The sequence below is a fragment of the Conger conger genome, chromosome 4, assembly GCF_963514075.1.
Source record: "Conger conger chromosome 4, fConCon1.1, whole genome shotgun sequence".
In the NCBI taxonomy this organism is placed as follows: Eukaryota; Metazoa; Chordata; class Actinopteri; order Anguilliformes; family Congridae; genus Conger; species Conger conger.
The window spans coordinates 10,398,114-10,412,691 of record NC_083763.1 but is presented as its reverse complement, the minus strand read 5'-3'; the positions used below and the strand labels follow the sequence as shown (position 1 = coordinate 10,412,691).

General features: G+C 49.7%; 1 protein-coding gene across 1 annotated transcript in view; it reads right to left on the bottom strand.

Annotated features, from left to right (window-relative positions):
- fgf22 (fibroblast growth factor 22) overlaps nt 1-12,694 on the bottom strand; it is a 28,519-nt gene extending 15,825 nt beyond the window's left edge. The window contains exon 1 of the mRNA XM_061237817.1: nt 12,304-12,694. Coding sequence (XP_061093801.1) covers nt 12,304-12,694 — 391 coding nt within the window. The remainder of the gene's footprint in view (nt 1-12,303) is intronic.
- Between the last annotated feature and the right edge of the window lie 1,884 nt (nt 12,695-14,578).

Below are 14,578 nucleotides of genomic sequence, written 5' to 3'. Positions count from 1 at the left end.
CTGCAGGGTGCTTCCTCTTCCTCCCGTCTACCCCTTCTCTCCCCCCCCCCGGCCCCGCCGGAGCCCCGAAACCCCCCTCCAGCGAAGCACGACCAGGGCCTCGCTGCGGAAGTGTTTCATTAGCCAATTACCGCTCGCAGATAAAGCAGACAGTTCCCACAGTCGGTCCTCGTAGGGGCTGCGGGGGGGGGGGGGATGGCGGGTCAAAGGTCACCCATTACTCCAGCCCCGCAAATGAGAGATCCGTCTGGCTGATTTACCCGCAGAGAGAGAGCGGGCCCCGGGACGGAGGAGCGGGACCCCTGAGAGGCCGCGCACTGTGGGCATGTGAAACCGCCCGCCGTCCCGCGGAGGCGGGATAAGATCTCTTTCATCACAACCTGAGAACGCTCGTGTCAGGGAGCGCTCTCACGTTCGGGGGGGGGTCAAGCGGGAGAAGTTTTTCCGCCATTGTCCAGCTCGTTTAGCGGGTCCGCTCGGGACAGCATCGCGAAAGATTCAGATTATGGGTAATTAAGGAAATGGCATAACCTAGACCCAGTTCATCAAGTAAAAATGATCCCGTAGCTGCCAATGACACTTACTGTTTACAGCTAATTGAGGCTGCACGTGAAGTCGCATGTGTCCTCTGTCTTTTGGAAGTATACCTCTACGGGAATATTGCTTCACGAATGATGATATCAGGTCTGGCAAACGAAATCATGTCAACTTTTGGTTTTGAAGCCGCGTTTTTTAACGTTTAAAGTTCATGCCACTGTTCAAAGGACTGAAGACTTTATGTCACAAAGATGTCATTTTCAGGAAGCATTAAAACATAAACTTAACACTACTCTGAAATCTATGTTGATAAATGTTTTGGCATCAATGGATTAGGTCAACCACTATATAGCTCAGGTCTTAACCAGATATAGCCTGCCTATGTCCTAGTCGGCAAGAAAACTTTCACTCTTCAACCAAATCTAGCCAAGTTTACACCTGAACACCTACATGGCATATCAACGGCTTTTCACGTGCATGGTTTTCAGCTATGGAAAGCTACTGTCAATCAGCTGTGAGTGACAGCTGGGTGCCAGGGAGGTGGCTGGTCAGTCACATCTCACTCCAGTAGACAACCGTAACAGCAACAGTAGAAGCTACTGAAACAGCTACTGAAATGAAAAACCAGTAGGTCAGACGGACATGCTTATACGTCCTATTTATGCAACCATGGCTGCCTTTTATTATGTCACTAACTGTGAAATATTTTCAGCGCCAAGTGGACAGTGTTCTTACACAGCCCACGTGATGACACACAGTACAGTCTGTAAGTATTTGGACTGTGACACAGATTTAGCTTTTTGCCTCTGTCTTTAATCCAGCACAATAACCTCACTGTAGGTTACAGTAGGGATTGTCAGCTTTAATTAGCAGATATTTACATCCATATCCGTGGAGGATCTGCAGCCCTTTTTTTATACAGTATCACTGTCCAAATACATACGGACTGCACTGTAGCTTCCCACTGCAGAGAAATCCACAATCACATCTCCGGCCAACGTCAAGCTGGTTAGCCAATGATTAAATTTATTGAATGAAGACATTGGGTCTTGAAACCAAGTTACACAGAAAATAGGTCTGTCTTTCTGCCTCTCCTGATTACCCCACATGTAACGAACGTCATCTGACTCAGGAAGGCTTTCTTCATAATTGTAATGTCAGAAAGTCCGGTGGAACAATGCAAATTCGGTTGTAAGAGCTCAATTTGCATAATAAGGCAGGAGGGACATCAATCAATCGATTGACTGCTCCTAGGCAGGGCAATCAGAGAACGGTGATGTAGATTGAAGAGGGTGTAGATCCACCAAGATGTTCTCCCCGGGGGAGAGCAGGGGGGGAGAGGGGGGGGGGGGAGGTGAAAAGGGTTAAGGAAGGACCTCTCTGGTCATCCGTCTGAACCTGTGTGGCACTAAAGGAGGCCCGCAACCCGACCCAAAAATGGGATTTTCTTTAATCAAGGGGAGAGAGAGAGAAACTGCCTCCAAGTCATGCATCACATCCGTAATGGGCGAACACTATCAAAGACTTCACAGATAGTTCCAAGCAGATTCGCGAGAGCGCTTTGTGACTCACAGCTTCTGCCGTTTCCTGTGCCTCTGAGCATCAAGAGACGGGGGGAATTAACAATGTGAGGTCATTCCCGAGTGCCACTAAATTGCGTGGGGTTGCATCTGCTGCTGGTTTTCTGTCCAGACGTGGTCCTGAGTGAAAGCAGGAGTGGGGAGGGGGGTGGGGGGGGAAAAAACAGGTCTTGTTTACGCTTTTCGCCCTTCATCTCGAGCTGCTTATTGGAAAAAGCGTGCGATGCTAATTCAGAAATAGCCGCACGTGAATTTAACCGGATTCCGTCGGGGTTGAACACGGAGGTTTGGAGAGCCGCGCCACACAGCCGGAGCGAAAGTGCGCAATTTGTAGCCGCAAAACTGGATTATCTCCCTGTGGGGGACGCCGGAAGCGAGCGAATGTACGTCTTGCGAGCGAAGGCTTTCATAAAAACGTGCGTGTTTCGACGTCTCGGGTTTTAGCGAGCGCCTGACCGTGACAACAGGGGGGCGACGCGCAACGCCATTCGAAAGGGCTATGAAAATGAGATGGAAAACGGGTCAGAGGACAGGGCGAGGGGATGGGGGGGGGGGGGGGGGTGACGAGGTGAGAGAAAGTTCCCGGCGCGTCCACGTGACACGGAACGGTGACTCTCTCCCTGCCCTGTAGCTGCCCTCAATTTCCATGATTAAAATGACACGGGCCGACAGGGAGGTGACAGGTGGCTCGCCGGGGAGACCGGGCGGTTGCCAGAGCTGTCACTTGCTCCGCTGGTCCAAAGGCCCTGACCCCTTGCACTACCCCCAGCAGGAGAGAAGGTGTGGAGGAGGGAGGTTAGGAAAATATCCCCGCGTCTCTCAGTGGCCCGCCTACGGTCATCCGACCGGCGTCCGCACATCGCCCGGCTCCTATTGCTACCGCACTGTCATCGGCCGGGGTCCGTTACCACCGCTTGTTCCGCGATATTAAACCCGCAGAAACGGCCTTTGTGGAGGCGCCCGGTTACCGCCCGGTTACGGGTGGCTGCGAGGTTAGGGGGACAAGGGGTTTGCAGAGCGTCTGTCCACACCTCATTGTCCAGGGGCTGCGTTAGAATACGTGTACATGGGGTGTCTCGGTGGCGCAGCCTGTAGAGCACTGACCGCATGCTTATTGCGAGCCGCAACGTCGGCGGTTCGAATCCGACCGTCAGACATTTGTCGCATGTCTTCCCCTCTCTCTCGCTCCCATTCTTCCTATCTCTCTATACTATATACTGTCCAATAAAGCTGAAAAAGGCCTAAAAAATATATTTAAAAAAAAAAAGAATACGTGTACATGCCGATGCATAAAACACCACGGCCGATCGGATGGACTTCAATGCTGCCTCAGCAGCAGCTTCTTAATTTCTCCAGTATGCAAACGTAAAAAAATATTTGATTGATTTTTTTATTTTTTATGGCTGAGCTAACACCTTTATGCGGTGAACTTAACCATCTAGGTGTTCAGGTGAAAAACCTGGCTACATTTGGCTGAAAAGTTAAAGTTGCGGGCCATACCTGGATAAAACCGGAGCTATATTTGGCTTAACCTAATATGTCAAAACGTCTCGCGACCTCAATTTTCACCGAACTAGATGTCTATATTCTGGCTTTTGTTCTCTTCTCTTGACGACGTTCATCTGAGAGAGATGGACAAACCCAAAGCGTACAGTGACACACGGAAGGCTTTTTTCAATCGACTTTGTTAAGCCGGGTGGTTCAATATTTAATTTGAACGGAGGTGAAAGATTCAGCCTAGGGGGCACGGTGGGAGACCTGGTCACCGCCCGATTTTTAAAAGAATTGAGCTTCTGGCAAAATGACGCTGTGTAGGGAGGGAACTTATTAATTCTGCCAGCGAATGCGCTTCTTTCCTGCCGCATCCCAGCGGACCCTCCCCCTCGCTGCCCCCTCCCCCCCCCCCAATTCCTTTCCCTGACCACCCTCTCTGCTTTAATGAAGGAAGTGGACAACATGGCCATATGAATCCGTTAAAGGTGAGGTCTGGTCTTAATTATACACTGGGGAAAGGAAACACATCTTTTTCAGTTTACAGCACTTCCATATGCCAGTACAAGTGCACACACACACACACACACACACATACAGACACACACACACACACACACACAAAGTGCAACAATATGCCACTTCCATCCTGATCAAACTCATTTAGTCCAATGGCGGTGTGGACGTACACCAGTTCTCCAGCAATGAGAAACACTCCTATTCGCCATGTGCTACGCTGAAAAGTGGGAGATTTGAACTCTATTTTAAAATACGGAAGAGTAAACATTGAGTGCACTGTGAAAATTCAGCTTCACTGGGAGCTCTGTACCTTTCAAGGCTCTGTGACAAATTTCAAGCCAGTTTCTGTATGTAATTACAGTTTATACGAGATAAGCCGTGATTCAACCACACCCTACACGCCGAACAGACGTGGTGAATACTGTAAGCTGTGCTGTTGTCGGGTCAGAGTACTCTTATCACTAAGTTGTTGATAGTTGTAGTTGTAGTTACTGACCTCCAGCACTTCCCTCATTATACCCTGGACCTAATGGTGAACTCTCCGTGTCAAACATCTGGAGTTATTGTTGCCGCGCACCCATGCGGAGTGTTCGCCGTGGCACGTATTGCATGACCGTTGCGATTCGCTGTAACGTAAACGATGAGAAGCAGTTGTTTCTGTCTCGCGGGTTTCCAGCGGCAGATCGTTTCTATCCAGGGCCCCAGCCAGTAACAATTAGTCACAGATGAACACTTTTACCGGTTCCTGTTGGACTGTCACAGATGTCAGTCTCTCAGCGAGGGGGTCCGTAACATTTGCATAAAACGAGGGCGAATGGAGGGCCACGAGGTCCTGGCGCAGCCATATGGAGAGGTTGTGCGCCCGAAACCTTTCCACGGCGCCTTGCCCGAAAGCACACAGGACGACAAGGGCGGGTTTCCCACGGCAACCAGTATCCCCGGAGCCGGCACAGGGAGAGGGCGTGAAGTCCGAGAGTCACGAAAGCCACACGCCGGGGATCAAGAGTGTCACGCGCCGCACCACTCCTCCGTTTACGACCGTTTTACTGTCTCGTTTATGGTCAAATCTAGTTCTATCTGCCCAAATATGGGTGAGGGGAATTGCTTAACGCTTATTTGTTTATGCGGCACACAGGTGTCAAAGCAAACACACTGGTTCGAGCAGCCCCAGGCAGTTGTAACACAAAGCAGGATTGCTAAAAACCCAGAACCCCTCCAAAACTGGAACATGGACTGAAGTAAGAACAGCTGTTCCTGGTTTTACTCAATTCATTTATCCAGCTAACCCAGTAATTCTGCTTTGTGAAAAACCCGCTCAGTGAAAAACCGGTGAATCAGTGCTCCCACAATTTATAAAAATAATTTATAAAATATATATGTCAAATCTGAGCGGCCTCTTAGGTACTAAATCATATTTCCTGGAGGGATTTGCTCATTGGACGATCTATTTGGCCGGCGCGACCGCAATATTTTATAATGTTGTTCTTTTCTTCTCAGCCAATTCCAGAATATTTATTTTTTCCCAAGACCTGCTGTCTGGTGTCATACGAGCAGAGAGGCGGTGTTTAAGTGAGCCGTTCGCTGGGTCAATGCAAAAGCGTTTACGGGCACAGCCGCCTGCCAACGGGTCCGGCTGTCCGGCCGGGTCCCGTAACCGAGGGCCCGCGTCTGTGTTTCTTGGGCCGGGGAGACGGTTGATTTAGACCCAGGACTGAGTGCCGACGGCGGTATTTCCTTTGGCTGATGGCTACAGAGCCATACGGGAGAGCCTGCGGTTCCCTCCTGATCGAATTAATACTCATTTTCCTCCTTTCAGGAGAAGTAATAATAATATTACTAATAGCACTAATGACTTTTCGTCGAGGAAGAGGAAAGAAGGACCCTGAACTCCCACACCATTTAAAAAAAAACAAAAAACGTTACCGCTTGGCTGACAGCTTGTGAGAAGAATACTGGAATTCTTACATATGTTATTGTTCACTGTGAGTCGGCTAAATCTTTCCAGGCCCCGACCATGTCCCTTCTGTTCCCTATAATCCACAAGGAACATGGATTTAAATATAGCTGAACTGAAATGCAAGCAATGTTGATTAAATAATGATTCAATAAAAAGTGCATTAATTCAGGCCAGTGCCATTCAGGCTCCTTCAGTGGGCTTCCTGAATGTTTTTTTGTTGTGTATAAAGCTCTTTTCCTCGCCTTTGTCGTCAGTGCAACAATGCAAATGTAAATGTTCTTGGTATCGTTTACCGAGGTTTTTAAGTGTGGCTCATTACAGGGCAGCCCACACTGAGCTTCTGGCTATATCCCTTTTTGTACCTTTTCAAATGCCCAGGATGGGCTAAAATGAGAACGGGCTCTTGGAGCCAAAGTCAGACTCAATAAACCTACTGATGATCCCACTCTAAAAAAACGGAAAAGAAGAAGCAGGGGTCCAGACTCGGGTTGTTAGCCGCTAATTGCTACACTTTTTCGCCATTCATGATATCAAACTGTGGTGTTAGAAGCCAGTTAGGTCGGACTAATTAGAGCCTGACTGCCACACGTTTCCCCCTCAACATTCCCAGGGTGTGTGTGTGTGTGTGTGTGTGTGTGTGGATATGGGTTCCTAGTTTTTTTTTTTTTTCTTTCAATGCCAGGAACAGCTGGCAGGAGATCGATTTTCACCGTTTCCCACTAAAGCCGGGGCCGCCGCCATTATTCTGGAGGATTAAAAAGGCCGGCCTCGTGGGATTTTCCCCTCCCGCCGGCTCCCTGTAAGGCCGGGACTCCTTGTACGAAGCCTTGCATAAGTTATAATGAGGAGTGGGACGAGTTCCAGTGCGCCCTGCCCTCCTACCGACATCGCCCTGAACACACTCTCCCTTCAGGGCCTGGGTAAGTGTTACTGCGTGTGTGTGCATCGCCCGTGTTCAAACTGAACACACTCTCCCTTCAGGGCCTGGGTAAGTGTTACTGCGTGTGTGTGCATCGCCCGCATTCAAACTGAACACACTGGTCCTTCAGGGCCTGGGTAAGGGTTACTGCGTGTGTGTGCATCGCCCGTGTTCAAACTGAACACACTCTCCCTTCAGGGCCTGGGTACGTTTTACTGTGTGTGTGTGCATCGCCCGCGTTCAAACTGAACACACTCTCCCTTCAGGGCCTGGGTAAGTGTTACTGTGTGTGTGTGCATTCGCCCGCGTTCAAACTGAACACACTGGTCCTTCACTGCCTGGGTAAGTGTTACCGCGTGTGTGTGCATCGCCCGCGTTCAAACTGAACACACTGGTCCTTCACCGCCCGTGTGAGCATTACTGTGTGTGTGTGTGTCCATCCCCGCGTTAAAACTACAAACATCACCCTGGGCATACTGTCCCTTTATGGCCTGTGTGAGCGTCACTGTGTGTGTGTGCATTCCCCGCGTTAAAACTACAAAACTGCTTGAGGTGCATCGTCCCTGTGTTTCTGTTTATCTGTTGGTGTTGTTGCTACCCTAATTGTAGCTTTTAAGTTTTTTAAGTATTAACAGAGCTAGATGATTTCATGCAGCGTGCTCATACTTTCTGAATTTTGAAGTGTTTAAAGTGTCAGTGGACACAGTCCAGTGTTCAGTGTCAAAATTTCCAGTGTTAATTCACCTCTAACAGACTACATATGACTCCAATATGTATATATTGTATACTGTATATAATATATTTGTTGTTATGGGTATGTGAGGTAATTTTATATCTTTTTTACAAATACATAAATGGCTGATAGTATCTCTGGACCAGGTATGGGAGCACAATCCCAGGGAAATAGCAACAGTAGTTCAGGAGGTAAGAGCGGTCGTCTGGTAGTCGATTTGGCGGTTCGATCCCCCCGCCCTGGGTGTGCAGAAGTGTCCCAGAGCGAGACACCTAACCCCCAATCGCTCCCAACGAGCTGTCTGGTGCCTTAAATGGCAGCCATTCGCTGTGTGTGTGTGTGTGTGTGTGTGTGTTTGTGTGTGAATGGGTGAATGAGACCATCCTCACAACATTTCCAAAAGACTATTGCCCCTCGTTTCAACCGCACAAACAGAACGCAATTTCCTCTGCGTGTACTACTGAGGGTGGAAGACTTTCTTCCCATGGGCTTCACCCAAACTAAACACGCACATGAAATCACTGCAAAAAAAAAACACTCATACATCTGAAAGAGAAGGGCAAGAGAGACTCAGTAAACATGACACAACTGCCGGTAAATACGTGAGCGGTTAAAGAAGGGAAAATAAGACCTGGATCGTAACAGAGGCCCGACACTTTAATGCAAATTACTCGCGAGTATACGTGTCGCATGACCTTATTTCCTTGGGTTGAACGTGGTGTCATTGCCTGGATTTAAGTCAATCGTTTGATGTCGTCAGCAGCTCACACACACACCCATTTCCAACAGTGTGTCCTTTTCAAGCGGGACGTTAAAAAAAACCGCCCGTGGGCCGGTCGGCCTGCCAACTATATTTCACACGGATCCGGAATATGAAAAATCAGGAGGAAAACAACCTCGCGCTGGTATAATCGTCCGAAATGGGCTTTGAACCCAGATGAATCTGGCCCGGGCGGACTCCGCATTTTGTTATGATTTGTCTCAGTCCTAATGGCGGTTTCCTAACTCAATAATTGGCCGGCGCAATCCATCATGCAGTTGTGGTTCCAGCGACAGCAGCTTTGCTGCCCCGCTCTGCTTAATTAGCAGGGCGCGACCTATGACCTGGAACAGGATATGATGCGTGTTTATTTTTCAGACACTTTACATGTTGAATTGATTTTTCCCCTCCCTTTGAAATTGTGGCTCTTGCACTTTATAAAATTGAGTCATACAGGGGAGAAAGTGCATTTTAATGATGTAAATAATATTTGAATTTTAATATTAAAAAATAGAAGCAAAGCAGACTGGTTTATTTAGAAACATTACAAGAGGAAGGGCAGCTACGTATCCTGTGCAAGATTGTAGTGTAGTTTGTCCGTTTCACATACACACACACACACACACACACACACACACGCACACACACTTTCCTGGCTATCGGCTGTGCACGAGAACGGATTTATTGCTTCTGATCTATATCACAGCGATTTGTTAATCAAATACTTTAGAGAGCTGGACAAGATGAAGTCTCGCTGGGACAAAAACATGTTCCAGGAATGACTTCAAAAAGCTCTCACTGATCAGCGTAAGCCTCTCATCACTCAGTGTTGTTCTATTTTAAAACCTCTTCTCTAAGGTTAGAAGATGCAGAATATTCCCCTGCAGTTTGTAAGCTCACATCTTCTACACACCACACTTTTCAACGGTATTATTTGCTGCGAGAATAATTCTTAATGCATTTTCTCTCGTGTCAATCTCAATCTCTCTAGTATGAAAATGGCGTAATATATTTTTTTCCGCTTATCAATCAATGGAAGGTTCCCAGCTGTAGAGCTTTGTGAAACGGTTACATGGCACGGAATTCCGGACAGCAGAATTCCGCTGTGTTAATGTCAGAATATGATGTTATGTGAATTTGCCGTTCGATCAGGAATGACGGAAACCCGGCACGGCCGCGGCCTTCTGAATTCCTGCTCTTCGCCCTCGCAGAACCTGCACTCATCTCCTCCTCCGGCACTTAATCCCCCCTTTCTTTCATCCCTTCCTCCCTCTCTCCCGCTCCCTGCCTCTTCCCTCGGCTGTTCCAGACACGGGGCCCGCTGGGATTGATACAATATTTTCCAGCGTCAATTAGCGGAGCGGCGTTGACTAACCGCCACTGTTTGTGCACCTGAGAGGCGGGCAGCCCGGGCTGGAAAAAGTGAGCGGGGGCGAGGGCTGGGGTGTGCAGAGGCTGCTGGGACAGGACTGCGGTGGTGACGGAACCTAAACGCCTCGCGGCGGACGGGGGGGGGGGAGGGTCGGGGGGGTCGGGGGGTTGAGTCTGGACAGCGCCGACCGAGACTCTCTGTTCACGCGGACGTTCTGACAGCGGAAAGCCTCGGTAAGGGGGGGTTAGGGTTAGAGGGTTCGGTTAGCGTTACTCGTGGGTGTTTACATGTGTCTGTGTGTGTAGGAAAGACAGAGAGAGAGAGTGAGAGAGAGAGGGAGGAAGAGAAAAAGATAATTAAACGATAAAGAGAAAATTTGAGAAAGGGTTGAATATCAATGAAGATAGATGACTATTCATAAAACTGCACTGTCAAGCGTGTGTGTGTGTGTGTGTGTGTGTGTTTGAAAGTGCCTTGCGGTGTTTGGTTTCAGTGTATTTTTTGTTTGCAGTGGCCAAAATATGCATATTTGGCCAGATGCACCGGCGGTAATATTGTACACCAGGTTGGCACAAAATATGTACGTTTGCGGAACTCGATGCTCTCTGGGCACAAACAGAGCTGTCAAATAAATTAAATTAAATATGCAGTGACAATCGAAGAAGCGTGTCACCTCTCAGCAAGGCACCGTGTTCTGACCCAGCAGTGCCGTATCTGTGTCAGCGGATGTGAATTAAAAATGCAACACTTAACCTCCCACTCCACTCGATTGCACAACCGCGGTATCAATGTCAATTAATTCTGGAGGTCAAGAGTTTTTACAAGCTTGGTTACCAATACCTTATGCAATACGTTGAGGTCATGCGCTGGCTTTAATGCTCGATCGATGGAGTGTATATGTATTTCCTGCAGGAAGTGAAAGGATTGTGATTAACGGTCACATTCGCATTGTAAGGGGCGCGATTTGTTAAAGGCAACAATTTCCAAATCAATGTTTTTTGTTGCGGAGGAAGAAAACTACTTCAGCTGATGCATTATCTCAGTGCGCCTCTGGTTCGCCACCTTCTAATGTAAAGAAAATGAAAAGAGGGGCTTAAAGTGAGGTTAAAAAAAAAGGTATTGTCTGCTTTTTCTCTGTATGCATACTCATATTAGTTTAACCCACCTGTTCACAAAAAGGCCTGAAGAACAACAACAATATTAACCCAAATGATAACTTTGTATTACGCGTCTGGGGTCCGGTATCGGTGGCAGTGCCGTCGCGGCAGACTGTAAACGCCGCCTGGCTGTTCGGAGTCTGATCCGAGGAGCCGTGGCTACGTTCGCGGTAGCACCTGTTCGCGTGGAGCCACGCAGACTCACCCTCACGATAAATGCGTATGACAAGGTAAACATGTCAACCTCAAAGGGAATCCCTGCACGGTCCAAGGACCGTCGAAAAACCCGTGACCGTGACCGCGAGAGACGCAGCTGACCCAGTCCGTCTTCGAGAACCCACCCCCCTGTAACTTTTCTAAGTCCGTCTGGTCGGTGGAGGACCTAGGACCGTATGGTCCAGCTCAACACTCTTCACACACACGTACACACTGACAGCCCGGGCTGACGGGACGCGGTGAGAAGTGCGCCAGATGGCTGGGGCATAGATTTTTTGAAAGGCACGGGAGACGCACAATGACAGGTATGCTGTATTCAGGGTGAATTATCTGCCCATTTTAAACTTAGAATGGGCACTAGAAAAAAGCGTTTCAGTAACTCCTTACAATGGTCGACTACAATAAATTACCCCTGAGCTGATTCACACGATGCACCTGTTATGTCACTGGATAACCCAGAATTAACATGTCGGTTTACACATAATTCACATTACCGTCTGCGTTGGTCGAGGACCAATAGATAATCGAAGACACAAGTTGGCTTGAATCATCCAATTATATGACGATTTCTCGAAAGAATTGTCAGTGGTTTAGCAAATTAGCCGTGCAACGAGAATGTTTCGTGGCTAACGTAGCCCCATTACAAACGGAGGACTTTCAACTTAGTTTTGACAAGTTAATCCCCGGCGAAACTTAATCCCCCCCCCCAACCCTCCAACCCCCCATTCCCACCCGCCACCCCCCGACCCAATTTACATGGCCAACCAATGCACAATGTCTTTCTTCAGCTCAGCTTTCCTGTAAACACAATCCAGAGGTTCCCATGAGGTGGATTGCACACCGGGTATTCGATGGCTCACCTAGCAACGCCTCTCACTCACAACAGACACACACACACCAGCAAAAGGCTGAATCAGTGAATCGGAGGGAAAAGACTGCAACCTGCATGACAGCGGCTGTAAAAAAAAAAAAAAAGGGCGCAGATAAGGGGAGACGCCCGCTCGTAAAAGACGAGGAATGCCGTCAGAGGTTGCCCGTCCCCGCGGGGAGGGCGGTACTCACTGTCGGCGTAGTTTTTCCGCCGCGTGCCGTCCACCTTGCCCGTCTTGTCGATGCAGAGGAAGAACTTGTTGGCGGAGTAGAGGCGACGCAGGCGCACGTCGCCCTCCAGGTGGTTGTAGCTGCGGGTGTGCCTCTCCAGCGTCCAGGAGCAGTTGGCGCCCGCCGCGGCGGCGGCTAGCGCCCGCAGGGGTTCGCGCGCCCCCCCGGCTCCTCCTGTGCCCCCCGGCGGGCACCCCCCGAGCGCCGTGCCGGCCAGCAGGAGCAGGGCGAGGCACGCCAGGCGGGTGGGGCTGGCGACGGAGGGGCGGCGGGGTCGCGCCGCGGGGCTGCTGCTGGCGGGCCGGAGGTCAGGAGGACGGAGAGCGGGGGCGGGTGGAGTCCATGTGAACATGGTGGGTCAGACACCCAGGGTGCAGTGGAGACAGGCATAGGGCATGGTGCTGCTGCTTCTGGTCCGGGTGTTAATGCTGCTGCCGGCGCTGCTGCTCCTGGCGTTAATGCTGCTGCTGTTGCTGCTTCTAGAACTGGTGCTGCTGGTGTTTTGCGGCTGCTTCTGGTGGTAGTGCCGGCTGCTTGCGCTGCTGCTACTGTTTTTTCTGGTGTTAATGCCGCTGTTGGTGCTGCTTCTGGTGTTAATGCAGCTGTTGGTGCTGCTTCTGGTGTTAATGCAGCTGTTGTCGCTGCCTCTGGTGTTAATGCTGCTGTTGTTGCCGTTTCTGGTGTTAATGCTGCTGTTGGTGCTGCTTCTGTTGTTAATACGGCTGTTGTTGCTGCTTGTGTTGCTGCTGCTCCTGGTGCTGGTACCACCACTGCTCTTTCTGCTGCCACTTGTGGTCACTCAAAAGCCTGGAAGCCAGGAAGCAAGAGAGCTCTCCTCTGAGGGGCTGCAATCCTCTCCCACGTCTTCTGTGCACTCTGAAACCTCACTAATAGGTCTGTCTCTTTCTTTCCCTCTGTGACCCCTTCTCTCTTCTTTTTTTTTGTTGTCGTTGTCGGTGTTATTCGTCTCGCAAATTATTTGATTGTAATTCCATTGTGAAAATAAAAATAAAAACAACAATAAGAAGAAGAAGAAGAAAAAAAAGGAAAAGGAAAAAGTCCAAACCAAAAAAAAGAAACACTTCTTGATGTTTGTTTCTCTGCCTCCGGTCTTGTGGAATACTCTGTTCCCTCGGCCGGCTCTCCCCGTTCCAGCTGCAGCGGAGAGTCCTCCCCTTTGACACTCACACCTTGCAAAGTTCCCTGAGCCGGGGCTGCGCAGGGTGGCCGTCTAGCTGATTGGCCCGTGGTTTGAATGAGCTGAATGGAAGAAGGAGAGAGGGAGTATATGTGTGCCTGTTGTGTGCCTGCGAGAGAGAGAGAGATAGGGCGAGAGACGCAGAGAGAGTGCGGGTGTGTGTGTGTGTGTCTGTGTGTCTGTGTGTTTGAGAGAGAGAGGCAGAGAGTAAGAGAGCGTGCGGGTGTGTGTGTGTGTGTGCCGGCTCGTGTGTGTGACGGTGAGGCAGTAATGGTCCTCGCTCTCCTGCGCTGCTGTTGGAGCAGTGGACTCTGCCGGGCAGGGCTTGGAAAGAGAGAGGGAGGCGGGGTCTGAATCATTCATAATTATTTGCAATAAATGAAAAAGGCACCGCTCCCCGCCCCCCCCGCCCCCCCCCCCAAGCCTCCAGCCCCCGTCCCTCCTCCCTAACGGTTTTTGGCTTTTACTGCTGCTCCATTAGAGGGACCGGTGCACTAATGTTCATTTCATTAGCCCCGCTACCTCCAGGGTTCACTGCCTGGTGTGACTGCTGTCTACCGAGAGTGTTAAATCCGGCACCTTGGATCTGTCAGAGTTCGGAAGGATGGAGGCAAAACGCTTTTAGGTGAAATCACCACTGAATTACGATTAAGGGGCGGGGGGTCGGGGCGGCTACTGACACCTGTACCCAACACTTTAGGGTAAAAGGGTTAACGGGGGGTCACGTTCGGTCTTGAGCCCCTGCGTCTCATTAAGATGTCTAAAACAATGGCCGGTCCCCCCATCGTGGCGGGCTAGAAGTGGATCGGACCTTGCCAATCACCTGCGTAGATGGTTTCCGTTAGCAACGTAATGCAGAACACCTTTTGGACTGTGTGGAGTCTCCCTGTGCTTTCAGTCAGAGAGGGCTGGGGCAGCGCACAATGTTTTTATCCGGAACAGACGGCGAACAGCGTAGGAATGGTTTCAATAAAGCCTGAAGCAATCTCCAAATGTCCCTTGTTCATATTTCGCCTGTAATCATGCAGTAATGAATTA